This window comes from Labrus mixtus, chromosome 17, assembly GCF_963584025.1.
Source record: "Labrus mixtus chromosome 17, fLabMix1.1, whole genome shotgun sequence".
In the NCBI taxonomy this organism is placed as follows: domain Eukaryota; kingdom Metazoa; phylum Chordata; class Actinopteri; order Labriformes; family Labridae; genus Labrus; species Labrus mixtus.
The window spans coordinates 20,727,530-20,744,929 of NC_083628.1; the positions used below are offsets into that span (position 1 = coordinate 20,727,530).

The 17,400-nt window shown below is 39.1% G+C and overlaps 2 protein-coding genes across 3 annotated transcripts in view; one reads left to right on the plus strand and one right to left on the minus strand.

The window, feature by feature from the left end:
- LOC132992603 (transcription factor 4-like) overlaps positions 1-17,400 on the plus strand; it is a 219,231-nt gene that overhangs the window by 195,430 nt on the left and 6,401 nt on the right. For both annotated transcript variants that reach the window (XM_061062028.1, XM_061062030.1), the window contains 4 exons: positions 7,251-7,380; positions 10,699-10,906; positions 13,217-13,446; positions 13,893-14,040. In XM_061062028.1, coding sequence (XP_060918011.1) covers positions 7,251-7,380; positions 10,699-10,906; positions 13,217-13,446; positions 13,893-14,040 — 716 coding nt within the window. The remainder of the gene's footprint in view (positions 1-7,250; positions 7,381-10,698; positions 10,907-13,216; positions 13,447-13,892; positions 14,041-17,400) is intronic.
- rab27b (RAB27B, member RAS oncogene family) overlaps positions 1-17,400 on the minus strand; it is a 160,239-nt gene that overhangs the window by 11,797 nt on the left and 131,042 nt on the right. The gene's annotated exons all lie outside the window — the stretch shown is intronic.

A 17,400-nucleotide genomic window follows, 5' to 3' on the forward strand; every position in this document is an offset into this window, starting at 1 on the left:
AATGTTGGAACATGTGTGTTTATCTACATATGTAGTGATGCATTATGGTATTTGCGTGTGTCTATGTAGTCTCTGTCTTTGCATATATCTCTCACCCTCTGTCTTTCTCTCCTGCATCGGTCTACCACCTGTTTTCCCAAAGTAATGACCTCAGCCTAAAGGCGTCTCAGCCTAACAAAGCCAAACTACATACAGCTGTGTCTTATGTGTGTTTGTGTGCGTGCATGTATTACTGTTTAGGAGAGAGGGGAGTGGGGAAAGAGAAGGAAAGAAGAAGGGGGGGGAATGCATCAAGTCAGAAAGATGAAACAAATGTGACAGAAAATATGCAATTAAGTGGAATAAAAAGGTCTTCTGCCTACAAAAAAGTAAAAGTGAGGAGAAATACATCAGAAACAAGCAGATACATGAATAATCAAATCTAAAAAAATAGGTCCCCACAATGCCGTTCATTGTCAGGTTTTGGTCCCCATAAGGTAACTTTAAGCAGCACACTCATTAGTGGATCCTCTGGTTAGGGTCCCCACAATGTAATGTTCACCAGCACACTCTCTGTCTCGTATTTGAGCAAGAAAAGAGAGAGTAAAATGTTTGGGTTTTTTTTTTTTCAAATTGAGGGTAATGCAGCAGCAGCATACTGCACAATATGTTGTTATTTGATGAGGAGACTTCTACAAAGCACTTCTAATTAAGCTCAGGTCATTTATTGAGGAGATTGTGGCATTTCCAATCACCTTTTCTAAATTAGGAAGAAGGATTATTTGAGGGTTTTTTTTCATTTGTCATATAGAAGCAGAATCAAATCTGATACCACTCATGGCTGTATCCACATGGCTACATACTTCTGGTATCATTAATATCTGAAGCAAACAGGTGGGGAACAAGCGGCAGGAAAAGACCTGTTGCTCCGGGTCTTTTAAATTTATTTGTTTTATTTCTTTAACAGCACACAGTCTGGTAGGTCATAGCTGTTTTTGCATGTTTGTTCAAATCACGTTGAGACCTGGATGTGACCTTTTGCAGGTTATAATTGTAAACAACAACACATATCAAAAAACAACAGCACTTTCAGGTAAACATTTCTTACAGTTTAGGTCTCATTTAGACTCTCAGGAGTCACCAGTTAGCGTTTGTTTGATATATGTGGGCCGCTGTTTTTCTTCACAACATACTCTATATGTTCCTGGAAGAATAAATTATAGCACCTTATACTAACATACAGCCCTGTGGTATGGTAATGCCTTTTAAGTGTCCTCACTGTTTGTATACAAAAGGTGCATGATATGAATATTTATGAGGAAAGATGATACAATCTCTGCAATAATATTAGAGTGAAATATATTGACAATTTATAAATACAATGATTTGTTTTTTTCTCAGCCATATTTGTATAGGAGACCAACTAGTGAAAAACTTGGTAACTTATCTGGAAAGAAATTTAAAAAATAAAAACGTATTTAGATTAAGACAATAAATGGGAAAATTTGATATCAAGGCTTAGAAAAAAATCAAATTGTTCACTAAAAGCTTTAACTTATTCTAGCTTCACATTTAAAATCTTTTATTAAAAAAAAAAAAAAAAACAAGCACTAAGAAATAAGTCGTGTAAAAAAATAAAAAAAATAACCGAGTTAGTTTTAGATCATAAAATTACAAGATCATATCTCGATAAATATTTATCTGGAAATATGTTTATTCACCAAAATAGAAATTGCACATTTAACGATCAGCGTGTCAACATGATGCACTTTAACGTACTGTAACATGATAAATGATTTAGTAATTTCTTGTTATTTTTTCTGTTGGTTTCATTCATCCTGATGCATTTTTCCTTAAAAACGTTTCCCTCATGACATTCTTCCAAGATTCATATTCCCAACTCTGCCCTCATTTCTTTTCCCTCCCTTTTCTGTTTCATTTTTCTTTTCTTTTTTATTGACGTTAAACTCAACAGAAACAGTCTGTCAACCTTCACTCTGTTCATTACATGAAGAAAAAAAATAAAACACACACATCACGCCACCGGAAAATATTGCACCAATTTTCCTCCCGTACAAGTCCAACCTCAACACTGGGCCCAGTGTGTGTCTTTCTCTGAATATGTGCAAATGTGTGTGTGTGTGTGTGTGTGTGTGTGTGTGTGTGTGTGAGAGAGTGTGTGTGTGTGTCCATGTTGACATTATAGCAGGTGCTTTCTGTCAAGTGTTAAGTTTGCACAGAAGAGAAACTGTGCAGCTTAAGGAATGTTCCCCGGTGTGTGTGTGTGTGTGTGTGTGTGTGTGTGTCTGTGTGTGTGTGTGTGTGTGTGTGTGTGTGTGTGGGGTGGGGGGGGGGGGGACTAATACCGGCTCAGCCCAATTCTTTGACAGTATAGAAATCCAATGCAAAGTATATATTACATTTACTTTAATGCAAAACGAAATCTAAAACGAAATCATAAACAAATGCGCTCAAGAGGACTATTTTAACAACATTTCTCATGAATGCAACGAAAATCCATGATTTAATGGTCTCACTTTCAGGACCTGCTCCCCTGAGGATAGACCCTTTAGATTTTTATAACCTTTTTACTTGTATCACAAAAAGGAAAAACCTAATACTGCAAGATTTAGACCTCTTCTTTTCCATGTAGATTATAGCATAACAACGGCTATTAGAGAGTTATAAAATCATGCAGCGTGGTATCTTTCTTCTTGTGTAATTTCAAACTGGACTTCCTGCTTAAATTGCATTTCTTCCTTTCATCTCCTGCTCCTGTTCAGAGGTGGGGGGGACGGGGGGTTCATGGCTGCGACAATAATCAAAAACGACAAACAGAAATTGCGGAAATGCGTCTAGAAATATTACAATTTGCAGAGATAGTGAATTGGCAGAGTTTATTCTTCTCTCAGACGTTTTACTGCAGAAGCAGAGACAGACTTGTCTTTGTTGTTTATAACATGACAAAGTTGTGTGTGTGTGTGTGTGTGTGTGTGTGTGTGTGTGTGTGTGTGTGTGTGTGTGTGTGTGTGTGTGTGTGTGTGTGTGTAGGTGTGTTCCAGAGAGATATACTGAGTGTGTTTGTCTGTGTGTATGTGTCATCTCTTGACCCAGAATTCCCCATCTTTCTCTTCTTCCTGTGTAATCAGTGCACTCTCTAACACACATTATAAATGAAGACACTTCCCACTGATCGGCAACATTGCAGATGACAGCTACTCAGCACCTCCTCCTCTCGCTCTCTCTCTCCTCTGCCTCCTTTTATTTCAATCTGCACAGCTCTATTGGAAGTTTAGATAATATCAGCGAGTGAAAGTTGGAAAATTAGTCTTTTTATCACCTATCATGGTGCATGTTAGACGTTGTGAAATCCTACCTGCGGCTTGACATGTTTCAAATCTAAATGTTGGTCGGTTTCGCCCGTTCTTCTTGGAGTTCGTTTTCATCGGGAGTGGGGGAGAGTAGCATAGGGAATCACTCCCATGATTCCCCGCCGTCAATGTCATTTTATGATATCGTTTTAATTGAGAGCCACCTTGTGGCGAAATGAACATACTGTGTTTAACCCTAGTGACATGTATGACCACTTACAGTGGTATGACCACTTACAGTGCAGGATTTTTTTCAGCTTGTTGGGCTCAAATTGATATTCAAAGGTGCTGACACCATCAGTGTACCTTTTTGTTAAAGAGTAAAAGTCAAACATCCTATTGGTTGCTAAACAGTAATCATAAGCTGCCCTTTGTCAGACAAGATCTTACATAAGGAACATGAATTTTGTAAACCTATTGTTAAAGAACCAGCTCACTTTTAGAAAAGACTTCATTTATGCTTGTTCTCCAAAGCAACAACACTTTTTTGAATGTACTTAATTGTAACATGAAAACAAGCGTGCTTATAGGACAGAGTCTCTTCTTGTTGATGCATTCAAGGACACTCTGACATCTGGTTATTGACAGTTATTTAAACACTTTACAACAACCATGTGGTGTCACAATTTTCTACCTGGGCTTGATTTCCAGATAGAGCATCAAATGAATGTTATGCTTTCCAGCTGTGAGTAATCAAAATCACAGATGGACTTGAATGCAACTCTGACAGAAATTAAAACAACAGAGAAAGGAAAAAAAAAAATGGAAAAAGTTTGACAAAATAATCTAAACTCAGGATCTACCTGCCGGCTTTTTCCGCAGCTTTTAGTCACGGTCGGACGAACGAAATCAAAACATTTCACTGATGCTTCCATGTTGTTATTGGCTGCATGATTACAGTTATAATGTTGTCCAATCAGATGTTTTAACCTGAGGGATGCTGGGTAGGTGGGCGTGGCTCTCTGAGCGAGACAAGCAGCAGATCAGTTTATTTGTGATTTATTTATATTTTGCTCCTCCGTCTGTCTCCTCGTCTTCTCTCCTCATCAAACTAAATTAAGCAAGAGAGAGAAGGAAGGCTCGTTAAAATATAAAAGCCCTCCATTAAAAATGTACAACACCCTCTCTGTCTCCCTCTCTGCTGCCATTTTACATTTGGGAATCCAGACACTGATGAAAGGCAGAGAACGGAAAGAAAAGAAAGATGTGAAGAACGACAAGAGGGGAAATAATAAATAAGGGAGCAGTCAGACGTATGGACGGATACGCAGACAACGCTCAGTTTGACTCGCTCGCACACAAACACACAAAGAAACACACACGTGCAGACAAGCCGGTCGACATTTTGTGATATTTGCACGGAGCGAGAGGGGAGCTTGGCATGTGGTGGGCAAGACCTCTCTGTCAGCCAGCTGGATTAACAGACAGACAGAGGGATTGGGTATTCAAAACAACTTTATTTACACTATTGTTGGCATACAAGACAGCAGAAAAGTCAAAGCAGACAATTTACATAATTTCCATTTGAATTTCAAAGTCAAGACAGACTCTAACCCGATGTCTTCAAACCTTTTCTACCTGCTTTTTCAAACCACAACTTCTTCTACCATCTACATAATATTCTTTTATAACCTAGTGTTGTAATGTGCTCGTTCTTACCTGTCCCTATTATTGCAAAAACAAGAAACACACCTTGGTTCAGTACCTGTTAAGTTGCAAATTAGTTTAAAAATGTGCATCAATGTTGATGTAGGCAGTTTCTATAGCAACTAATCGTGTCGCTTTGTGTCAAAGTCTAACATAACTGTCTAAAATATGGCATGCACAAAAGGTTTATATTCCTATAGGAAGTCATGCAAATTAAATTAAAAACTTGTGCAGATAAAACCTTAAATATGAATCTAGTATTTAAGTTCTTGTTGATCTCATTGGCTCGATGTTTACCTTTGTTTGAATAGAAATCAGGACAATCAGAGGTTTAATGGCAGAACTACAGATGAAGTTCACCAATTCTGCAAAGTTTGAGTGCTGCTGTAAATGCAAAAAAAAAAAGAAGTATGAAACCTTTTGGGTCTCAAGGGACCTGCGTGAGGTCTACTAAGTTGTCTCAGGTGAGTTAGCAGATGTTGAAGCTGAAGAAAAAAAAGTGATGGTTTAGAGTTCCTCTGCGCCACATCTCTGCATGAGGCTCGAGGTAGACAAAAAGCAGGCAAAGCATTGCAATTTCAAACGGTGATTCAGTCAGATTTTAACGTGTTTAAGACCCTCCACACTGCCAGTCAACTTGCTTTTGTTCTAAACACTCACATTATATCAATACAGCAACTTCTTGTTTACAGTATTCAGATCTAAATATCCATCAGGATTCATATCGAGCCGCTGTCCTGCTGACATGTTCAAAGTAAAAAGATCGGAAAAGAGGAGGGAGGAGAGAGGGAGAACCACAGGATGCCGCGAGAAAGCTGGCATCACACACACACACACACACACACACACATTAAACACACACACGCACATACGCACACATAAAGAGAACCCATCTCGTGCCAAAACAGTGAGTCCCTGCTGGAAGCTGCTCGGTGCTCTGGGAATTAGAAATCCCACAATTAAACATATGGGCATTAAGATAATTGTCAGTTGTTATGCTGTTGTGTGTGGGTGTGGTTGTGTGTTAGGGTGTGTGTGTGTGCTAGTTTGTGTGTGTGGCAGACAGATGGATAGGATTCAACCAAGCACACACACACACACACACACACACACACACACACACACACACACACACACACACACACGCAAACATGTACCCTTACAGTATTCTCCTGAAAACAAACATAAAGAAACAAAAAGAGACATGGAGTTTCAAAAAGTGTAAATATACATGTCAGACATGCAAACTTGAACATCTAGGAGACACACACACACACACACACACACACACAAGCACCAGCAGTGTGTGGAAGCAGGACACCTACCTGAGTTGTACTGTACTTGTAAAATGGGGAGAAAAACATCAGGCGGGACGGTGTGTGTGTGTGTGTGTGTGTGTGTGTGTGTGTGTGTGTGTGTGTGTGTGTGTGTGTGTGTGTGTGTGTGTATTTTTGTGAGACATAGAGACACAGATGGAGATCTTGAACATCTTACAAAGGCAGAGGATGCCCTCAGCAGGCCGATATCAGAACTACAACATCCTGAAGCAAAAGAAAGAGAGAAAAAGTTCTTCTGTCATTTTTTTTAAAGTTAATTTGATTTTATTGGCATCTTTGTTTTAAAATGCTTCACAATGCTTATAAATAAGTTATGTGATTCTTCTTTTCTCCTAGGTATTCGTTTATTGACTGAAAAGTGTGATAAGAAACAATGAAATCTCAAAACATGCAAATAATCTATTCTAAACAATTTGTGATTTAATTTATTGAAAGAAAAACAACAATTAAAACTAAGACTTGTAAAAAAAATACATATGAATGAATAAATATATAAATAAGGTATACAAACCCAGTGGTAGTACAAATACAACATTCAAATGAACTGAGGGTTTAAAGTCAAGTCAGTTTTATTAAAATGGTATTTAGTGGAAATATTTAAAAACTGCTTTTTTATTAAAAAATGTTAACTAGAACCAACTAATGTAAATATGAGATATATGATTATTGGAAAGTTTATTTTCATTTGAAAATTAATTTGTTGTTAAAATATTTTAACAAATTCTACCTTCATGCTTGAGGGAAATTGTTTCTTAAACCAACATGCCAATAAAGCCTTTAAATTAAATATAAAAATAAACATAAAAAACTCAAACGGGCCTGACATTTCGCTCAGAGCAGAAACATGTTTGGACTGATGAAGTCAGAGTTTTCATCCCAGCTTTGTTTTAATCAAACCCTCTGCTGTTTTTTCCAGGTGGGCTCTCACAGAGAAGACGGCGGCGGATTGCGCAGCGGACACTCGATGGGCGGTCAGGGATCGGGGCCTCAGCTTCCCGTCCAGTCGGCCACCTCGCCGGACCTCAACCAGCCCGACCCGTACCGTGGTAAGATCCGCTCTGTTCTTATAAATCCATAAATAAAATGAACTCCATAAATCACAGCAGCACTCTGCATGAATGCTCTCCGACATCTAATCTTTTACAGTTTGATTTTTTTATTTCAGAGGTTTGACTGAAATAATGTTGATGACGAGGAACGTTTAAAATGATTGCATTCATGTTCATCAGATATTTATTCAGAGAAAGAAAGAGAAACAAACAAACATCTGTGACGGAGACATTTCAGCATCTGTTTTTTTTGTCCATGAATGTGTGTTTCTATAGAGACATATCCCAGCATGCAATTCTGTAAACACATCAGAAAAACCAACCATTAACATGCTTACAACCTCACATAATAATCCAATAACTTTAGTAGAAACTATTTGTAAAATAATGAAAACTAAAGAGTAAGCAAAGGATACGAAGAAGGAAATACACAAGGGTCAGAAAGAGGATAAAGATCGAGGGAAAGACCTCAAAGAAAACAAAGTTGGAGGAGGTAAAAGAAGAAGAATCACCAAGGAGAAAGAAAGTGGTGATGAGAAACAGGAAACAGAAGGATAATATTAAAATATGAACAAAAGAAAAACACATGAAAATAAATAAGTAGAAAATTATCTAAAGAAAGCAGAAGAAATCAAAGATGACAGACAACTGTGGGCAGTTATAGAAACGAGAAAGATAAAGAGCGAAAGAGAAAAGAGAAGAAAAAGATCAAAGAAATGGATGATTTAGAGAAAGGAAGTAATGGAGAACATGAGGAAAGAAGACATGGACAAGACAGAGATACAGATCAAAGACATACAACATGGAGAGGAGGAAAAAAAACAGAGAAGATGAAATAAAAAACAGTCAGAGAAGAAGAGAAACACAAAACAGATATACTGAACAAAACAAAGGTGAAGATAAGGAAACTGTCAAAGGGCGAGGATCAGGAAGTTGAACATGTGGAGTCAGATCTCAGCTGTCGAACACCAACGTCAAACTCCGAGCAAGGAGGGTAAAATAAACCCTGTGTGTGTGTGTGTGTGTGTGTGTGTGTGTGTGTGTGTGTGTGTGTGTGTGTGTGTGTGTGTGTGTGTGTGTGTGTGTGTGTGTGTGTGTGTGTGTGATATGAATATAGAGGAGGAGGAAAAGTGTATATGTGCGCGCTGTGGAGCAAATTAGCCCTGAGCTCGTTTTTAAAGGCTGAAAATGAGTCTGCTGGCAGCAAAGTTCAGCTGCCGACAGCCAGAGCCAAGTGTGTAATGAGGTGAGAGAGACAGAGAAACACACACAGATACACACTTTCTAACACACACACACACACACACACACACACACACAGGAGAGAGTGTGGGTAGAGGCTGTAAATAAAGTGTATTAAAATGTTTTTGGCAGCGGAAACTTCCGTAGCAAAGCTGTGGTTTCTCTCTCAATTTCAAAATAATTATGGACTGTGACAATTCCACAACGAGTTTATTATTTATGTATTTGAATTACATTGATATAGTAACAACCTTAAGCTAACCAGAGCAGATTGGGTGATTTTATTTTATTACATCCACTTATTAATGAATTTCTAGACATTATTTAAAGAGCTGATTCACCAGAAATTGTAACAAATGTTGGCGCATGAACATAAATCCTGGAGTGCTGAATCACCCAATAGCTTATGAACAATGAAAACACCCTAAAAAAAAGAGGCTGACTTGTCATTACACACTGTTCTCAAGCAGGATGATGTGTCAGACAATCTGCGTGAGTGAGGAAAAGTGATGACTCTTTGATACAAATGGGTCAATCCAGGTCGTCTTATTACGAAATGTTTAATTATCGGCTCTAGGTCCACTCCCTTTGTTCCACTCCTGACCTGTTGTTGGCAGTAAAGTCCTCACTTGGTTCCCCAGCTGTCAATAAACGCCATAAATTGGACAAAAAAAGAACTCCAATGTGTACTCAATTGTGTTCATGTATCACCTCACTGCAGCTGATCAAAGAAATGAGGGCCTTTAATCGTTTAGATTAGAGTCATTTCTTAATTTCCTTTGTGCATCACAGGACTGGAGTTCATTATGACACATGCACAATATGTCAATTTACACTGACATCTTTGGATTTACTTTAATTTGTCCATTTTCAAAGAGTGAACACATTTCAGAAGGCAGGAAATAAGGAGGACGATAAAAATCAAGAGCAGGTAGAGAGGCACACTTCATTAAAACAACAAATGGACCTGAGTGTTAAAATAATCAATGATAGGGTCTTTGAGTTCACACAGAAACTGGTTAAAATCTAAGACTAAGATACAGACGGGCTTCAGAGGGTCTGTTCAATCGCCTCTGGTGTCGGTTTGTGTCTGTCTGGGCTCAATCAGACATTCAGAAGCACAAAGTCACTTTTCACAGTTTAAAGCCTTTCTTAATGCGGATATTTGTGCACAAACACTCAGCGATTGTACGGGGACAGAGGCGCACACAAACCAAACACAGACAGTCACTCAAAGCTGCACACAAAATGCCTCCAGTCAGGCAGACGGAGATTCAAAATGGCCGACAGTTGCTGGTGTGTGTGTGTGTGTGTGTGTGTGTGTGTGTGTGTGTGTGTGTGTGTGTGTGTGTGTGTGTGGGAACAGAGCGGAGCGTTTTGTGTTGACTGAGAAGTTGGCAGCGTCCCAGTGACGGATCCATACAGACGTCAAATAAAGACTGCTCTGTTCAGCTGAGGAGAGAGGCAGGGAGAGCGTGCAGAGGCCTTTACGTCTACATCACAAATCTGCAGAGTCGCCATCTTGCAGGGCGACAGGCCTTGATGCTGCGTTCACATTACATCTACAGAATAGAACAAATAGGAAACACTAAACTATTCTCAATCAGTACTCTGAGATGCTCATTTCTAACCTTTGTTTTTTTGCAGGTGCACAAACTGAAATGCTTAAACTTAATGATTTCTATTCGTACATTGTGTATTAAGATAAACTTTGCAGCCACTGGTTCAGCACTTAAATCCTTGCAGTTGGAGTTGTAAAAATATTATTTGATTGCATCTGGGATATAACAGGTAGCACTTTTGTGTCATAAAAAGTCATTTAATTTACCAGAAAAATCAAGTGGCAACCTCGGGTGTTGAAAAATGAAGCAAACACAAAAGTGCAAAAGAACTGCAGTTCATAGAGTGTCCACTTGAGGCTTGCTCCAAAAGCCCTGTGAGTCCCATTTACACCCATATTAAAACACCAATGTATACTGTAACTCATCTGTTTGAACTGTATATACACGTTGCATAAATATCAAGTAAATAATAACATGTCACTAAAGCATCAGACTTTGTTGTTTCATCCAGGGGAAGCCTCTCCAGACATCAATCCAACCAGTCTTCTCCTCCATCTCTCTGCAGCTCTGTCCGGAGGCCTTCAGGGCCAGAGCACCTCGTCCGTCAGCTCGGAGATTAAGTCTGAGGACGAGGGAGATGAGAACCTTCTGCAGGACTCCAAAACCCTGGACACCAAGAAGGAGGACCTGGACAACAAGGATCTGAAGTCTATTGATAGGTCAAGATCTTGGTAACCCCGCCTACCTCTCAGACGCTCGCTTCCATCAAAACCCCGGGCTGGGCTGGTACCAGCTTTAGCCCAAAACAGGACACACTCTGAGACCTTTCTTTGTTCAAAAGAACTTATCTATGAGACAGATAGCATTTCATTAACTATGGTGATAAACTACGGACATTTGTTTGTCTCAGTCTACTGGCAGAAATAAAAAGACATTGATCTTTATTTCATGGTTTAGAGCTGAAAGTGTATGCCAGGAAATTATCATTTTTCTGGAGAGTTGCATGAAAAATTCCCTTAATTAAAAAAGTATATATATTTATTATGGCATATACACTTTGACTGAATAATAATATAGACATTTTGATCCAGTTAAAATTGACTTCTTTTGTAAAAGAGTGAAAAACTTTCTGAGAGAAAGGACTCAAAGCTGTGTGTGTTTTTGGCAACCAGCCTCTGGATTTTGATGGAGTGAACAAGTGTGATGAGAAGCAGCTAAATACGTCAGTTAAAACAGAGACTCACCAGCCGTCTCTCTTCTGTGGAGAGGTTTCTGGTGGACTCGAAGCCTCTGGTTAATTTCAACAGTCTCTCCATGGTCTTGCGCCTGGTTTTAACTGTTTCTCACACAACAGAGTAGAGCCAACAGTCAATATTCTCAAAGAAGCGCCGCCTCACATTCAGGGCCGGGAAATCAACACCCACAGAAACACTGACTGTGTTGTAGGTTGTAGCTTAAAGCTTCACATGCAGCTGGTTTCAAACTAAGGACAAACGACTAATTAACCGACTCATCAGATTCAAAATGAAGCCATCTTAATAAATTGTAATTGAAAGACGAGGTGTGGTTTTTGGTCACAGTGTTGATTTCCTGCCCTGGTTGCAGCCTTCATCCCTCCAACCAGACTTTCCACCTGGAGGCAAAAAAACAAAGAAAAATCAGAAACATTTGGATCCCAAACTCAGAGAGTATTCATGATGAGGCGGTCATGATGGTGATGATGATGTAAAATATTTTGTTTATGAAAAATGAAATGAATGATAAGTGTTGCCCGTGCTGAGCGTCAGGTGATGGGATCATGTTTTTCTGTTGTTCAGCACAACTGTTCATGTAAACCTGGACTTCATTGTGCTTTAGGTTCCCTTAGTACCTTTGTGCTGCCTTCCCAATGTTTTACCATTTTTGACCATATTGTTGTCTAAACGATTATGAGGACAAAAAGTTTGGAAATTCTCCTGTAGATTTCTTCAGCCTAAGATGAAGCATTCATTTCTGCAAGTTACCTTTTTTAGCAAATGGCTCTATACGAAGTCCGTCCAGTAAAAACGGCTCAGTTTTGCAACTTACTGCCTCAGAGATTAATTCTGTAAGTGTCTGAAAGTAATCGTTATTGTTTGTGTCTATGGAGTCTGGTTTAACAGTTTAAAGAAAAACAGTTTACTTACTTTAAAACACATACTGCTTGTATATTGTGAGATATTTTGAATATAAATCGGAGTCATCTGTGCTAAAATCAGGAACTTCTATTAAGACTTTTTTTTCTGATCAGGTGCAGTGATCTCATTGCAGCCATTATATGTGGCTGCAGGTTTAAGCAATCTGCTGGAGCAAAACATTTGTAGACACTTAATTAAAAAAAAAAAAAAAAACAGGGTCCAGGTTGTGAAACACAAGGTTACATTCTTTGAGATGACGGGGAAACGAGTGGAAAATAATTTAATTTAAACTTAAGGAACAAGAAAGTATGAGCAAAACAAAATAACACAGAGTCTCGAGGTAAACACCCTCCTTCCAAGAAACGAGTAATCACTACTGTAGACTGAGACGTCTCACACAGCCAGATGGTCCTCTGACAACTGGCTGCCTCCACTCTCCTGCTCTTTATGCTCCAGGCCCTGATTGGAAAGTGGGCACAGGTTTGCTCATTAGCTGCACTGTGGCTGAAATCAGCACCTGAGAGCACGGGAGAGGGAGCGAGAGAAAACACAACAAAACACAACAACTATGGCACGTTTTTGAATTATCTTTCAACATTTAAAGTCCCTCTAAATATTCTACAGTCCACAGTCCTTGGGGACTCCTCCCTCACATATGAGGACGTTTTATAAAGCCTTTTGTGGATCAAAGATGATGTGTGAAATCAGATCAAAAGCAGCAAACACCGAATCTGCTGCAGGTTTTTAAACTTCTCTCCAGACAGGAAAATAAAATGAGCTTTCATCCTCATCCTCTCTTCCTTCTCTTTCCCTTCATCCCCTGCTTCCTTTTCCCTTGCTCACTCTCCTGGTCCCCATCCTTGGTCACCGTAGCAACAACGATGACGAGGACCTGTCTCCGGAGCAGAAGATGGAAAGAGAGAGGGAACGGAGGATGGCCAACAATGCGCGGGAGCGTCTGCGCGTGCGTGACATCAACGAGGCGTTCAAGGAGCTGGGCAGGATGGTCCAGCTGCACCTGAAGAGCGACAAACCTCAGACCAAGTTACTGATCCTGCACCAGGCCGTCGCCGTCATCCTCAGTCTGGAGCAACAAGTCAGAGGTCAGTTTGGTGATAGACTTTGACCTTGTAATTCAAAATATAAACACAAATACTTCTCCATGGAAGTCACTCTAACCCATGTTTTTATTTTGTGTGGGTGGAAATTGGTATGAAAAAGGTATGAAATGTTTCAATAATCCATTGTAAGCATATGAACAAAGGCCAGTTGGGTAACTTTACAATTTTCTTATTTGTCTTCTTCAGTTTGAAAAAATAAATGGTTTGATCACATTCCCTTAAAGGGGAAATGAAGGGGAAAATCAGGGTTCAAATGGTTAAATCAGAACTCTAGCACATGTAATGTCCCAATAACTCCAGGAGAGGGCAGCAGTGACACCTGTTGATTGTTTTCAAGGAGGCTGAAGTTTTTGTCTTTTTGGCTTCAGTCTGACTGAAGGTCAGCATAAAACACAAAAACAACCTTTTCTCCCTTTCCCTCCATCCAGAGCGAAACCTGAACCCCAAGGCGGCCTGTCTGAAGCGTCGTGAGGAGGAGAAGGTCAGCGTGTCATCGGACGGGGCTCCCCTCTCATTGGCCGCACACCACGTTGCTGCTGCTGCCATGGGCGACGGGTCAAACCCTATGGGACAAATGTAAAACGCAGCAACATCTCCTCCCCCCCCTGAATGGTTAGAAGATTTCACTTATACACTAATCTGCTGTTGTACCTCGAAGTCCCACTAAAGAATCAATTCAGAATCCAGTCCAGAACTTTAATCTGATGTTTGCCATTCAATCATAACTCATGGCAAACATAACAGTTGACAGGATTGTTTTCATTTTGACATTTTGGCTTACATTGTCTAAATTGAAAGTTTGCTCAAAAGGTGGACAAGCTTTCATTTGTCCATCTGTTGTCTGATGTTCGTTATGTTGTGTCTGTGTACTTTTTAACCGTATGTTTCCTGCAGAACTGAATTTAGAAAGCTCACTTAGATATCCCATTTAGTCCATAAAGATAAACTGTGAGAGTCGTCGGCCTGTTTTGTCGTAGATAAGAGCCGTGCACTTCTTATATTCAGTCTATGATCGAGAGAGACGTTTCTCTGTAACTCTGATTGGGTTTTGTCCCAATTTATTATCAGATTCCATGAAGTGTAACTCAGATTAAATTTGATCATTTTGATAAAAAATTATGTTATTTTGAATAACTGGAAACCTATTCTATATTTGAATAGATTTAAAGTATTAAACAATGTAATCATTGGTTTCCATTTCCAATTATAAATGCATTAATGACAATTCTTTGATGATATTCTTTTGATATTTAGGGGAAAAAATCCCCGAAAGGCAGAGTAGTCATTAATGTGCACTATCATTCAAATGCAGGAATAAAAAGGTTGAAACGTACACAGACAACATGTTGACCAAAAGCCAATTGGGTAAAACTCGTTAATTGAATTAATTTGTAGAGCTGAGTCTTTCTGTGCCTGGCAGAGCTGAACGTATATCAGCTGGGTAAAAACAGAGGCCAGTTTGTAACTGGCCTGGGTACATTTTAACAACAGATTGGCAGTAAGTGTGATTTTAATGTGATTGTGTGTTTGTCATTTCAATATCTTTCCTTCGAATTTCTCAAAATTGCGTATTTTCTTTGTACTTCAACTCTTTTTGTCGCACACACTCTTATTTGTTGTGCACTTTGGCGTGCTTTAGCTGATTTTCTGATGTTCGAGAGTCTTCAGGTACCAAAGGTCTGTGATAAGAAGTATCAGTGACCTTAGACAGAGCAACTCAGAGTTTATTATCTGCAAAAGCATCTTTCTTCACTTCAACACTGGATGTTTTTGCATGGTTTAGGTCATGAAATTACACAACACAGTTGTGACCCTGTTATCGAGGGAAAAGGGCGAAACAACCCCATAGTGCTTTGAGTTCATTCACAGTGCTGCTATGAAGGGTCCTTTGGAGAATGCTGCATGCATGATTATTAGGTTTGATAATAGATAAGCTATATGTATTTAAAGTAGGGCTGTTAGTGTTGACGTCCGAAAATGAAGGTCCACAATTAATACATTAATCTTTTTAATCACGTTTATCACATGCTACGGTATTTTGTCCCTTAAGGCGCCCCATAGCTCAGCCACCATACAGAAAGCAGCATCTCCCTGTAGCCATTGGATAAAAAAGAATGACCGCCCTGCTCCTTTGAATGGCTCATGTCACTTAAAAAAATACCTAAATGGCTTAGTTGAATAGATACAATTTCCACCTCGTGACATCAAACATTTCACTTTTGTTTGTCCTCTTTGGTTGTTTTCATTTACTTTTTCATTCTTAACAAGTTCCTTTTTCTATGGTTAAGTTAATGTTGTAACCTTAGGTCTACCACATGTTCCTTATCTTTTTGTATCCAAACAGGAAGTAAGGAACCTTTAGCTTAAGAAAGTACAAAAATACGAATTAAAACTTTAAAGGAAGAATGTGCGACTTTTTGATCCAGTAGTTGTCACCCTGGAGCACCAGCATGAAACCAAAACAAACTGCTGTTTGGCCACACCTCCTCTACACTGAATCCTCCGCTCTCCTCCAGCGACACACAGCCAACCCCTCTCCCCTCGTGTTTACACAAAAGAGATATTAAATTGGAACGCACCATAATTAAGCACTGAGTGCCAAGCCCAAAATTGTCCTTGTCTCGAGCTGCATTGTTGTGTTAGCAGGCTAATGTCTCGTGTGTCACACTCATTGTAGACAGTCATGACTCAGAGAGACATTTACAGAGGATATACTTGATTTCTGCTGTAATTATGTGTAAAATGTAGCACATTCTTCCTTAAACCTTTAAAACTAAAACAATATAATTTAAAACGTGTTAATAAAAATGTGATTCATCCAGATTAACTATTGATTCAGCCTTTTAACAAGTGTTTTTTGATCAGTGCCAATGCATGTAAAATTAATGTTTTTACAACACATGAAGCAGAAAACAATGTCTTGAGTGACAAAAAAAAAGCTCAAGCAGTGCCTGCAGCAAATCTAGTTTGCTGGTCACATACCTCCACACTGGAGTTGTATGTCACTGTATAACTTCGTAACTTATTCTTGAGTTACACTTATACATGGCAATATTTTTAACAAACAGCCTTTCATTGACTGATGATTTAGGTGGAAAATTGGAAATCAACTTAGTAAAGGTTTGTTGTCATTCAGCCTAACACCTAAGGGCCCCCATATTGGTAATATAAGAATGTTTTCCCTCATATCATCTGGAGTCCAATCATCATCACGGTTCTGACCACGAGCTACATCAAAGCTAAGCGTCCCAGTATATCAATGCTAATATTTTAGAAAGTCTTTACTTTGGCATCACCGTTAGGAAAAAATATCTATTAGTACAACATAAATACCAATTTCTAATTAGATTAAACTCCATTGCCAAGGATCTTATTTATCCCTGAATGTTGTCTCAATGAGGTCTTAGGTTGGAAATGCTATCTCAAAACTAAAGTTCAACCAAAGACAGGGCAAAGAGCCTTAAGCATCCTGGCAAACAGCTAAAATGTGCCCACCTGTCAATCAAATCACCAGAGCACCTAATAATGCAAATGTTTGCATAAATATAGCATAAATACCAAAACAAATTAGGTATATAAAAAATATCATCCCTGTACGGTTTTTACCAATAAAGACATGGGCTATTCAGACCAAAACTATTTTTGAACCAAGCTGTAAACATGTATTTCTACTGTAAACATTTAGTATTTTAATATGGGAGCCAGCCTCAAGTGGACACCCGAGGGACTGCAGTTTTTTTGCACTTCCTCATTGGCTTTATTTTCATTAATGGGGGGTTGCTGCTTGTCTTTGGCATGCTCATGTTCCTAGGAACATCTACCTCCCTATCGTTGACACTCTACAAGCTTTTTGTTATGGCAGAACATAACAGCAAACTCCACTTTGTTCTGTGATTGTTTTGTCTGCATGTGCAGTGTTGTGTGCAGATTTCCCCT